Genomic DNA, 11164 nt, shown 5'->3' with positions numbered 1-11164 from the left:
GTCACACAGAGAGTAGGTACCCAGTAAACAAGGAGACCAGGCTGACAGGAGATGCTCTCAGTGTCCCTGATCCAGGCCCCGCCTGCCTCTCTAGCATCCTCCCCACTCAGGCCCGTGTCCCAGCCACACCCCACCAGCGGAGGCCTCCAGGAGGGACACAGCAGGTGCCCGCTGCCTGCGGGCCGCCCTCTGCGGCAGACGGACACCACCAGACACGTGGCGTGTAGCACATGGTACTCTTTATTGTGACGCCCAGTGGAAAACACCTGTAAACCAGCTTCCTGTAGTGGTGACGGCTGCAACACACGCTAAGGCACTTTTATTCTATGAAACAGGGCGGGCTGGGAGCGCCGGTGCTCCTTTGTGACAGCAACTGGGACCTGGATTCGGAGCTCTGTAGGCACATGCAGCTTGTGCACAGCTTCATGATTTGTTGGGTCGGTTTTCCTTAAAAAGAAGGCCTTCTTTGCCGTGAGTAAGTCCAAATGCAGCATATACAAAACAGTTAGGAACACAGGTAAATTCAGCAACCAGTGCAGGCCAGTGTAGGGCACGCTACTCTCTTCTAGACGTGGTTCCAAAGGCAGGCAGTGGCGAAGACTGGGGATGTGATCAATTATCACAAGGGGGGGAGAGAAAACCTTTTTTTTCTCCTTTCAAAAAACCATCTGCGCAGGTGGCGAGTCCTTCCTCGGTACTGAGCCGACGGTGCAGATGCACTCCCCGGCCCTGGTCCTGGAGCAGGTGCAGGGTGGCGAGGGAGGGCCTCTGGCCCTGTCTGAGGTGCTGGCTGTCAGACTCGGGACAAGTCCCTTAACCATTACAAATATTTGGTCCCCAAGAGTGTTGGGAGAAGACACCACTGGCCTTTCCAGCTTCGCCCCGAGGCCCTGTGTGCTCAGCCCAACGACCTTGTGGTAACAGGACTGGCTGCCCTCAGCAGAGGAGGGACAGGGTCATCATTGCACTTGAGACGTCTTAGGATCGGGAAGGGGACGGGGCGCTGCCCAGTGTGAGCGGGGAGGAGCTACCTCCCTGGTCACGCCCGGCTTTCTGTGCCCTGCACAGAGGTGGCGCCCCTGGGCCTGCCCTCACCAGGCCACCCAGAGCCCACCGGAGGGGGGCCAATGGGGCAGAGGGGGTGAGGTCACCGCATGTGATTGCCAACAGCAAAGACGGGGGTGGGGGTAGAGCTGGTGGCGGAGGCAGGAAGGTGACCGCTCTTCTGGGGTGCTGGGCTCTCAGAACGCCTTAGGGTCAATAAAAATAGATTGTAGAAAACTCTCTGGCCCGCCCCAGTGGCCTCCCTTCTTGCCTCACTGCCTTGTGCTTTCAGCAAGCGAGGGCCGGAGGTCCGCCAGGCCACGCATTCCTGAGCCCGGGACCCAGGACCCTGACTCTTTGGTATCGGATTCTGGGGCACAGGGGAGGGGAGGGGAGAGGCTGCAGCAGAGAAGCCTAAGGCCCTCAACAAGGCCTGTGGGGCCGGAACGAGAGCGCAAGCCTGAGGGCCCCAGGCCCGGTGGGAGGGGTTGAAAGTTTGGTCACAGCAGTCCCAAGAAGGTGGGGGACTAGGAAGGGGAGGCGGAGTCATCCCTTGGTTGGTCGGTAGGTCTGTCTGTCCTTCCTGGGCAGGAGGTTACTCGGCAGCTTTGGCTTCAGCCCCGTCGGCTTTGCCGTCCACCTCCTCGTCTGAGCACTCGCCAGCACCTTTTCGGGCCATTCGGCGGGGCACGACAAATGGCAGGTCCCCACGCCTAGGGACAGAGGCAGAGGTCAGAGGGCCAGCCAGGGAGGCACAAGCACAGCTCACACACGCCACAGCGACCCCTAGAGGGAAACTGGTGTCTAACATCCCATGGGAGAAACTACCCAGAGCCTCAGGGCCACTGCCTCCAGGCAGGACAAGGCAGCAGGCCACCAAACACGTCGGGGAAATCAGTACAGATGAAAAGGGGGAAAGGCAGAAGATTAGATGGAGTCACCTTCCAAAAAATGCCTCCAGTAACTAAGTATAAAACAAGGAAAACCAAGAGCTGCAGAAGCAGTGTGCGAAGACCCGTGCCCTCTCCCATCACACATAGAAAATGAACATTAAACCCTCGCTAGGATGTCTGCTTGTGTTGATTTAATGCTTTAAAAGAGGACTGTCATGGAAAGGCGGCAGAAATGAGGATGGGTGCTGGGGAAGACCCCTGCCTCAGCCATTTCCCACTTCTTGGATGTCAACGCGCCCTGGAGAAATGAAGGCGGCCCCTCTCTGTCCCCAGGCCCAGTGCTGATGGCAGGCAGCCTCTGCCAGCGAGCGCTCTCCGGGCACCTGGGATGGGACTCTCCAGGCACCACGGTTTATGCCACAGGCCGGGCCATGTCCCCAGGAGGCAACAAGATCCCCGAGGGGCAGCAGCCCCTGACCCAGCGCTTTCTCGCCTCAAACGCTGTGCTGCCCGAGGACCACTGAGAAAGGGCACCACCGCCTTCACAGGAGCGTCGCTGCCTGCACAGCGCCCTGCACGAGTGAGATTTTGGAGGGAGGGAGACGTGCGGTGGAGGCAGGGCTCACCTGAGCTTGTTCTTGAGGGAGCTGACCTCGCGGTTCATGGCGTCGGCAGTCTCAGTGGCGTCCTCCAGCTCTCGCTGCAGCTTCCTGCGGGAGGCGTTGGCCCTCTGGGCCTCCTCCTCAGCCTCCTCCAGCTGCCGCTTGAGCTGCTTCAGGCGGGTGGACGCCTTGTCGGCCTGTGCAGAGAGAGGGGTGGCCCAGGTCAGCACTCTGGGAGAGGGCGGCCCGCCCAGCCCCTGCCAGCCCAGGGCCCCGGCGCTCTGCCCATGAGCACACCTGGTCCTTGAACTGCTCTGCGTTCCTGCGCTCGTCGTCCACCTGCAGCAACACGTCCTTCAGCTTCTTCTCGGCCCGACGCACCTGCTTGCTCGCTGCCTGGCGCTCCCTGCCAGGTACAGACAGAGTAGCTCAGGGGGGCGCCCTCCTTCAGAGGGCCTGGCCCACAAAGCACAAGCTGGACTGCCCATCCCAGGGCCTCACTGGGATTTGCCCTCCAGGGAGGCCTTGATGCCCAGGTCTTGATGCCTCTTTTTTTTTTTTTTTTAAATTTTTAATATTTATTTATTTATCTTTAGATGGGAAGGAGAGAGAGAGAGATGTTGGTTGATTGATGCCTCTTGACTAACCACCCACTATGAGCTTGTCTTTCCCAGAGGCAAGCTAATCGGCCCCATTTCTCAGATGGGGAAACTGAGGCTGCAGGAAGGGAAGTGACACCTCACAGCATGCTACAGCTAGGAAAAAGGGACGGCGAGACTGGGCTCCAGTGTGGCCCCTGTTACCTGCAAACAAGTCTCTGTCTTGCTCAGCCCAGTTATCCCCCAGGTGGCTGGGAGCCCCCTACCTCTCTCTGTGCAGCCCTCAGACATGGTCCCCAAAACCCCTCTCTTGGCCATGCCCAGATACTCCAACTCCACAAGGCCCCAGCGGAACAGAGGACAGCCCCGTCGGGATGGGGGGAAAAGCTCTGGGACTCGGGGACAGAAAGCTGGTTCCCGACTGGACTCAGGGACAGGACTGCAGATGGGCTTGAAGACTGTTCCAGGTGACAGGACAGGGACACCTACTTGGTCTCGTTGTCCAGCTGCTCTTCCAGTTGTGCGATCTTGGCCTCCAGGGCAGTGATGGAGGCCTTGTACTTGGACTTGACAGTGCCCTCCATCTCCTGCAGCTTCACCTTGAGCTCCTTGTTCTGGCGTTCGAGCTGCTGCCTGGCGTTCTCGTTCTTCTGGGCGTGGCTGCGCTCCAGGTTCAGGTCGGTGTTGATCTGGTCGATCTGTGGGAAGAAGGGCCGATGACCTTGAGGAAAGCTGGGGATCCTGCTGGGGACAGAGGTGGGACAGCCGGATCCTGCAGAGCTCCTTATAATACCAGGTTCCCAAAACCTAACGGCAGCTAGGACCTCCTTCCCTAAGCAATGCAGAAGCTGCTGGCTTTGCCCTGGTGGTGCTCGGAACCTGCAGCCCCGAGCCTGGAGCAGAGGGACTTCCCGGGAGGCCCCTCCCCGCGCACCTGCAGGTTGGCCTTCTTCAGCCTGTCGTTCACCAGCTCAGTGTTGCCCTGCTCCTCCTCCAGCTCCTCCTCCAGCTGGGCGATGCGAGCCTCCAGGCGCCGCTTCTCCTCCAATGCCAGGGCCCTGGGGGAGGCCGGAGGAGTGAGAAGGGGCCCGTCCCACAGGAGGGCTCCCCCATAACACTCACCGCTACTCACCCTTTGCCGCTGCTGTTGGCAATCTCGTCGGCCAGCTCGTCCCGCTCCTGCTGGGCCTGACGCTTGGCACGCTCGGCAGCTGCCAGTTCCTGCCATGAGAACCCGCGGTGTCACCTGCTGGGCAGCCCACACCCTGAAAAGCCACCTCTTCCACGCTGAGCCCTCCGCACTGCCATCCTGCCCGAGCCCCCGGCCCTCTCCTCCACGCCTTCCTGGGCCTGCCTCCTCCATGAAGTCCTTTCTCACCAGCCCCTCTGCCTCACAGACCTGACTCCTCCCTCTGAGGTCAAAGCTGGGGCGCCACATGTTTACAAAGCCCACACATCTGAGTGCTAGGAACCAGGCCCGCTACCGGGGATGTAGAGATAAGTAAGAAACCGTCCTGGCCGAATGGGGCGTGCTGGACCCTCTTCACCCCAGGCAGACCAGGCACTGGGAGTGACCAGAAAGGGGTGTGTGCTAGGACCTGGGAGTGAGGACCCTGAAACCCAAGCGAAGGAAAGGGCCTCACCCCCAGGGTGAGACACCATGGACAAAGACCCAAAGGTGACCAAAGGAGAGCACAGCCAATGTGGCAGAGGCAGAAAAGGACATGCCTGGATGTCGGGACCAGGGAGAAGCAGAATGCTTCCACATGTACCTCGTGTGTGACAGATGAGGGGACACTCAGGGACAGGAGTCTGGGAAGGACCCTCCTCTCCAGGCCCCATTTCACAGCAGGAGGTGGTGACACACACAATCTCCTTTCCCTCCAGGGAGCCCTGCCACTTAGTGAAGCCCTGCAGGGACTTTGTCACAGACAGCCACCCCCACTCGTCCCTGCAGCTCCACTACTGTGTTTCCGCGCCCACCCAGTGCTGGCCCCGGAGAGGCCCTGAACTGCCCTCCCACCGCAGGGCAGCAGCCCCGAGTCTCCCGCCCCCTGGGCCCGGCCACCTCCTGCAGCTGAATCATCTCGGCCTCCATGCTCTTCAGCTTCTTCTCGTTCTCCTTGGCCTGCGCCAGGATCTCCTCGCGGGAGGCACGCGTGTCATCCAGCTCACGCATGTAGTCCTTCATCTGGGCCTGGGGGCGGGGAGGAGACGCTTGACCCCCACCCCAGAGGCCACCATCCAGCCCCTGCCCACTGTCTCCCCGCCCACCTGCTCCAGGGACCACATGGAGCAGGACCTTGGGGCTGCTTTTCACCCTGACGGGACCATTAAAAAGGGTACAATAGTTGCTAAAGTAAAAAGTCCCTTTGCCCCCCACCATTTGTGCACTTCTGGGCCCTTAGGATCCACAGACACACTCTGGGCGTGTGAGTCAAGGCTCACGTACTAGTAGGAGCCAGCTGCGTGGCCTCTACTTCCTGCAGCCCCCCGGGCACGGGGATCCTGAGCTTGCCCCCCCCCAGAGCACGCCTCCTCCCCTGCCAGGTTGTCCCGACCACAGGGAGGGCGGGACTCCTTCCTTTTCCATCTCATGCTGTGTGCTTTCATTCTAAAGATTTTGTGAAGTAGCTATTTTTCTTCTTGGGAAGAAAATCCCAAATTGAGACTCCCCATGTCAAAGGGTACGTCTCCTGTTATCTGCACCCAGGTGCTGGGAGGAGAATGCCAGTAGCCTCAGGGCATCTGTGCCTGTGCCCTCACCAACCACGGACATTGAAATGTGTTCTTGTTGCTGCCAGGGTGCTGGGTATGATGCAGCAACTCAGAAACCTTTTAAATTTGCTCCCTCTTAACTAGGGGTCAGGAGAGAATGTCCCAGGTGTGTCCCCGCTCTGGCTGCCCCTCTGAACCTGCAGCCCCAACCTTCCATCATCACCCATTAGGCTGCAGGGGGTACCCGGGGCCTCAGCAGGTTTGTTCAGAACACGTGCCACTGGGTGGCCGCCTCCCCTGACCCCACTGCAGAGCTGGGTGTGCACACTCTGTCCTCTAACACACTCAAAGGCCTAGGCCATCCTGCAGGTTTGCTCTCAGATGGTTTCCCTTCAGCCTCTGGGCCTGAGTCTCCATCTGTGAGATGGGCTAAGGCTACCAAGGCCTTCCCCAGCTGGGGGAGAGCGGCACTCCCCAGCATTCACTGAACACTCCACTAGTGTCCCAGCCCCACGCTGAGCCCAGGGCCACCGAGCCTGGCCAGATCTGGTTGGTCCGGCCTGACCTCACCTGCAGCTTCCGTAGCTGTTTGATGGCTTCGTCGCGGTTCTTGTTGGCAGAGTCGATGTGGGCCTCCAGGTCCTTCAGGTCCATCTCTAGCTTCTTCCGAGCGGCCATTGCCATAGAGCGCTGCTTCCTCTCGTCTTCCAGCTCTGCCTCCATCTCCCGCACCTGGGGAGACACGGGCAGCTCCAGAGGCCGGACCCACACACGCACCCGACTCCAGCTCTGAGCCCAGGTGGCTTTGGCCCAGTTCTGGGATCCGTGCAGTCTCCAGTGGCCAAATGGAGGGTTGAACAGATACCCCTGACAGAGCCACTGACTCCCCACCCTTCCTGAGGGCAGAGGCCTGGGAGAAATGGTCCAGGGGCCCTGGACAACCCAGGTAGAGGGACAGAAGAGAAGCCTGCCAGGAACATGGGGTCAGGGTGAAGGGCAGAGTCCCTGTCCAGGGGGAGCGGGCGGGCCTCACACACCTGTCTGACCAGCTGCTTCTTCTTCTCCTCACTCTGCTCATCCCGGCCCTGCAGGTCCCGCTCGAACTGGGCTTTCATGGCCTGCAGGTTCACTTCCAGCCGAAGCTTGGCGTCCTCAGTGGCCTGCAGCTCGTCCTCCAGCTCCTCGAGCTGGGTCTTCATCTCTTCGACTTGCTGCTCCAGGGCCCGCTTAGACTTCTCCAGCTCATGGACCTGCCCCCCGAAGGGACCAGATTCATGAGCAGAGGGACAGGAGGCCCCCGAGATCCCTGCCTCAGTGCCCGCTCACCTGCTCGTCCTCTGCACTCCCCCCCTCGGCCCCTCCAGGACTCACACTCTTGCCCACGTCGTCCTTGGAGCTCATGAGGTCCTCCATCTCCGTGCGGAACTGCTTGTTGAGCCGCTCCAGCTCTGCCTTCTGCTCCATGGCCTCCTCCAGGGCCCGCGCCAGTGACAGCGCCTTGGTCTCCTTCTCTCGGGCTTCTGCCTCAGCCCTGTCGCGCTCCTCCGCATACTTGGCCGAGATGGTCTTCTCCTCAGCCAGGAGCTGGAAGAGATGTGGGGCCATGAGTCTCGGGCAACGAACTCCTACAAGGAGCTGCGTACCTGCTGACCTCATGCAGGCACACCTTCCAGACCCAGCTCCTTGAGGAATGAAGGGCCCGGTGCCAGGTCTGAGGGGTGGGCCCCAGGAAGAGCCAGCACCAGGCAGCTACCAGGGGAACCCAGCTGTTCCCAGGGTGACATGCACTGCTCAGTATGTCCCTGTCAACGGACGAGGGTGGAGATCGTCCCTGCCACTTTGCAGACCTTTCATGGGAACCCATAGGAAAACTGCACGTTCCCAACGTGGAAAGGCTTCAGAAGTTCTCCTGAATGAGTGGATGGCGTTTACCATGAAGCCTGTGGCTCTGGCTGCTTAGAAGCCCAAGTGCGGCTGCCCCCAACTTTGTGAGTTTAAATCCCCCTGGTCCACTCCTTCTGTGGACCGCCCCTCGTGCAACCTTGTATTCCAACCTTCCAGTTCCCAATGCCTGGAATTCTTCCTTGAAGGCCCAGGGAGTGAATGCTTTAGACCTTGCAGGTGGTGTCAGCATAGCAAGCACGTGACTCTGCCCTGACGGCGCGACAATGACCAGAGATGACAGGAGAGGAGGCAGAAGGGCCAACCCCAAGACACCTCCTTCCAAAATAATGGGCACCGGGTGGTGGGAGCCTGGGCCCCGAGTCCCCACTTACCCTAGTTTGCTATCCCAGTCCCGTGTCGGCGTGACTGCAAGCTACCTCAGATTTTTTACAGTGAGGAGGAGGTATTGACACATGAACCACAATTCAAAGTAATTAAAACCGGATCATTAAAAAATGTAAAAATTATAAGAAACAGAAAGCCGAACACTCCGTGCTAAACCTGAGTATTTAGGTTCCCAGCACATCCCTGCCAGGCCCCTCGACCAGCAGGAAACCCAGCCTCTGCTCCCAGCACCTGCAGGTGGTGATGGGACCCCTGGGCCCGCTCCCGGTCAGTGGCCTTGGCCGCAGGCCATGGCGCTAGAGGAAGAGAGGGAATGAGGAGGAGCTTGCGGGAGGCACGCACCTGGTCAAACTTCTTCTGCTTCTTCTCCAGGTTGGAGACGCTCTGCCGCTGGTGGTCCAGGTCCACGAGCAGGTCGTCCAGCTCCTGCTGCAGCCGCGTCTTGGTCTTCTCCAGCTTGTCGTAGGCGGCCACCTTCTCCTCGTAGCGCTGGCTCAGCCCCTCCAGGTCCTTCTGCAGCTTCCTCTTGGCTTCTTCCACAGTCTCGAGACATCCCACACCATCCTCCATCTTCTTCTTCATGTCGGTCACCTGGCCAGGAGCAAGGAATAAGGAGACACCCACGATGGCACCTGCTCAGGGAACACACCTGTGCCTGAGGCAGCTGAAGCTGGCCTGCTGCTCATGAACACAGACCAGGGAGCCAACCTAGGTGTGGACACTGCCCCCTTCCAGCAGGCTAGAGAGACGAACACTGTGCCGAGGGCGTCTCTGTTCCATGGAGCCGAGGGCAGGTCAGTTCTGGGGGCCTCTCTGCTGTGACCCTCTCCAGGCTGCTCATTTACAAAGACCGAGGCCCAGGTGGGCATGTCTGCCAGTCACCTCACCCCACACTGCAGGGCCAGTGCCCTCTGGAGAACTGGCTGGGGGCACAAGGACCCCGGGCACCTGTCCTGCATCCTCCTTGCATGTGGACAGAAAGCTGCCACCTTGCCCACGTGCTAACTCCTCCTACCCAGACCGGGGAGCGGACTGTGGGCCCGGCCTGTGCAGAGGGCACACCTGGCCGGCCCCGCTGAAGTCCCAGCACAGGATCTAGGATGGGCTCTTGGTCCACTTTAGGCCGCGGATCCCGTGACAGCACAGAGCAGACTGGGACTCCTTCTCCTCACCCCGAGTGGACACACAACACACTCGGGGTGATCGGGAAAGTCAATGTGGACAGGTTCGGTGTCACATGTCACACTGAACTGGTGCCGTGACCACAAGCTTCTCTGTGAGCACCACAGAGAGTGGCCTCCTGAAGTGCAGGGAGCACAGGGACACCCCCAAGGCCCTGCCATGTCTGGACATGGTGACTGCTGGTTTCTAGTGACCTGGACGACAGGCACTGGGACCGCCGTGACTTGTGGTCTACATTCACCAGGAAACAAATGCTAGGCGTCAGATGCAGACTGGTGAGAGCAAGGATGTTCAGTCTCGTCCCCCAAGTTCACGGATCCCAGAATTCTACCTGGGGACCCAGGGCTGGGAGCCCTGGGCTGGGGAGGATGGGAACTCCCCACAGAGGAAGGGCGTCCAGCTCAGGCCGACGGGCATACCCAGCCCGTAGAATGACTAGTGTCCCTGAGCCACCCAGTAGCCTGGGGGTCTTGCAGGTCACCTATCACCAAACCTGGGCATGCAGGGAGGCAATCTGCTTCTCCAGGTTGTGCTTGGCCTCCTCCTCTTCCTCCAGCTGCTCCTTCAGGGAATTCTTCTCGTCTTCCACCTGCTTCAGCTTGGTGCTCAGACCCAGCTTCTGCCGGTTCTCCTCCTGCAGCAGCTCCTACTCCAAGGACAAGAGGGACACAGGGATCAGGAGGGGCAGCACCAGAGCTTTAGGGAACCCACTCCCATGCGGGAGGGAGCAGCTGGTTCCTCTGTCTCAGGGGACAGCTTAGAAAGACCTAGTTGGGAGCCCAGAAGACCCAGATACCCAGTGGATGCAGGGGAAGACGGGTAATCTGAAAAGCCCTGGGACGGGACACCCAGACGCCTGGCGGGGGTGCCGTGTGGGAACTGCATCCTCGCAGGACATGGTCCAGCCCCAGAACCCTGCTGCCGGCCTTACCTGTGTGTCCTGCAGCTGCGACTCCAGAGTGGAGAAGTCCTTGGTGAGCTTGCTGGACTTGCTGTCAGACTGGGTGAGAAGACCTGTCACGTTGTCCAGCTCGACCTGCACGGGGATGGGAGAGACAGAGCCCAGGAGCTCCACCATGACCGCTCTGGCCCCATCTGGGTGATTCTAGGGTAACCTGGCCCTGAGTCACAGGCTGAACCCAGAAGCCTTGCTGAGGAGCCCACGTGAGGCACTATGAAGAGCAGGAGTCCCAGAGAACTGGAGGCACTCCAGACCGAGGAGCCCCTGAAGGGACCGCCGCCCAACCCCGGGTCCCAGCAGAGGCCTCACCTGCAGCTTGGTGACCTTGTCGGCCAGCTCCGTGCGCACTCGCTCTCCCTCGTTGAACTTCACCTGCAGCTCCTGCAGCTGGGCCTCCACTTTCTTCCGCTTGTGCTCTGAGTCCCCTTTGCCCTGCAGCAGGACCTTCACCTCGTTGGCCAGCTCCCCTCGCTCATTCTCCAGGGTCTGCTTGGCCTTTTCAAGGTTGGCTTTCACCTGGTGGGGAGGAAGCAAAGGAATAAAGAGGGGCATCCGGGCCCTTCCATGAAGCTGCTCTTTCCAGTGTCCCAGGAAGCATGGCAGCGTTCAGATCCTGACACCACCACCTCTGCAGCAAAAGGGATGTTGGCAAGTTTGGGAGGTGGCCTGCTAGCAAGTGTCCCGGTCTCAGACATCCCGCACCTGGTCTGTCCTCACTCAACTGGAAGATGACACCCACCCAGCGTCCTCCTCTCTGAAGGCCTCCGCTTTCCCATGTTTAAAACAAGCCCACCCGGCCCCCTCATAAGTAGAGGGAACACTCAAGTACAAGGTGTTATAACTGCAGATATTTATAACTTTAGTTATGACCCTATA

The 11164-nt window shown here is 59.8% G+C and overlaps 1 protein-coding gene across 1 annotated transcript in view; it reads right to left on the bottom strand.

Annotated features, from left to right (window-relative positions):
* Window positions 1-223: 223 nt before the first annotated feature.
* MYH9 (myosin heavy chain 9) overlaps window positions 224-11164 on the bottom strand; it is an 88429-nt gene continuing 77488 nt past the window's right edge. Inside the window, exons 28-41 of the mRNA XM_053661990.1 lie at window positions 10598-10804; window positions 10259-10363; window positions 9821-9973; window positions 8488-8736; window positions 7228-7440; window positions 6894-7106; window positions 6427-6588; window positions 5207-5335; window positions 4271-4359; window positions 4073-4196; window positions 3628-3836; window positions 2837-2945; window positions 2564-2736; window positions 224-1757 (exon numbers count right to left, since the gene is read on the bottom strand). Coding sequence (XP_053517965.1) covers window positions 1640-1757; window positions 2564-2736; window positions 2837-2945; window positions 3628-3836; window positions 4073-4196; window positions 4271-4359; window positions 5207-5335; window positions 6427-6588; window positions 6894-7106; window positions 7228-7440; window positions 8488-8736; window positions 9821-9973; window positions 10259-10363; window positions 10598-10804 — 2253 coding nt within the window. The 3' untranslated portion in view covers window positions 224-1639. The remainder of the gene's footprint in view (window positions 1758-2563; window positions 2737-2836; window positions 2946-3627; window positions 3837-4072; window positions 4197-4270; window positions 4360-5206; window positions 5336-6426; window positions 6589-6893; window positions 7107-7227; window positions 7441-8487; window positions 8737-9820; window positions 9974-10258; window positions 10364-10597; window positions 10805-11164) is intronic.

The sequence above is a fragment of the Artibeus jamaicensis genome, unplaced genomic scaffold (genome assembly GCF_021234435.1).
Source record: "Artibeus jamaicensis isolate MK-2021 breed Jamaican fruit bat unplaced genomic scaffold, CSHL_Jam_final contig_233, whole genome shotgun sequence".
Taxonomy (NCBI): Eukaryota; Metazoa; Chordata; class Mammalia; order Chiroptera; family Phyllostomidae; genus Artibeus; species Artibeus jamaicensis.
The sequence above is the reverse complement of the archived record's forward strand: the minus strand, read 5'-3'. Positions and strand labels throughout refer to the sequence as shown.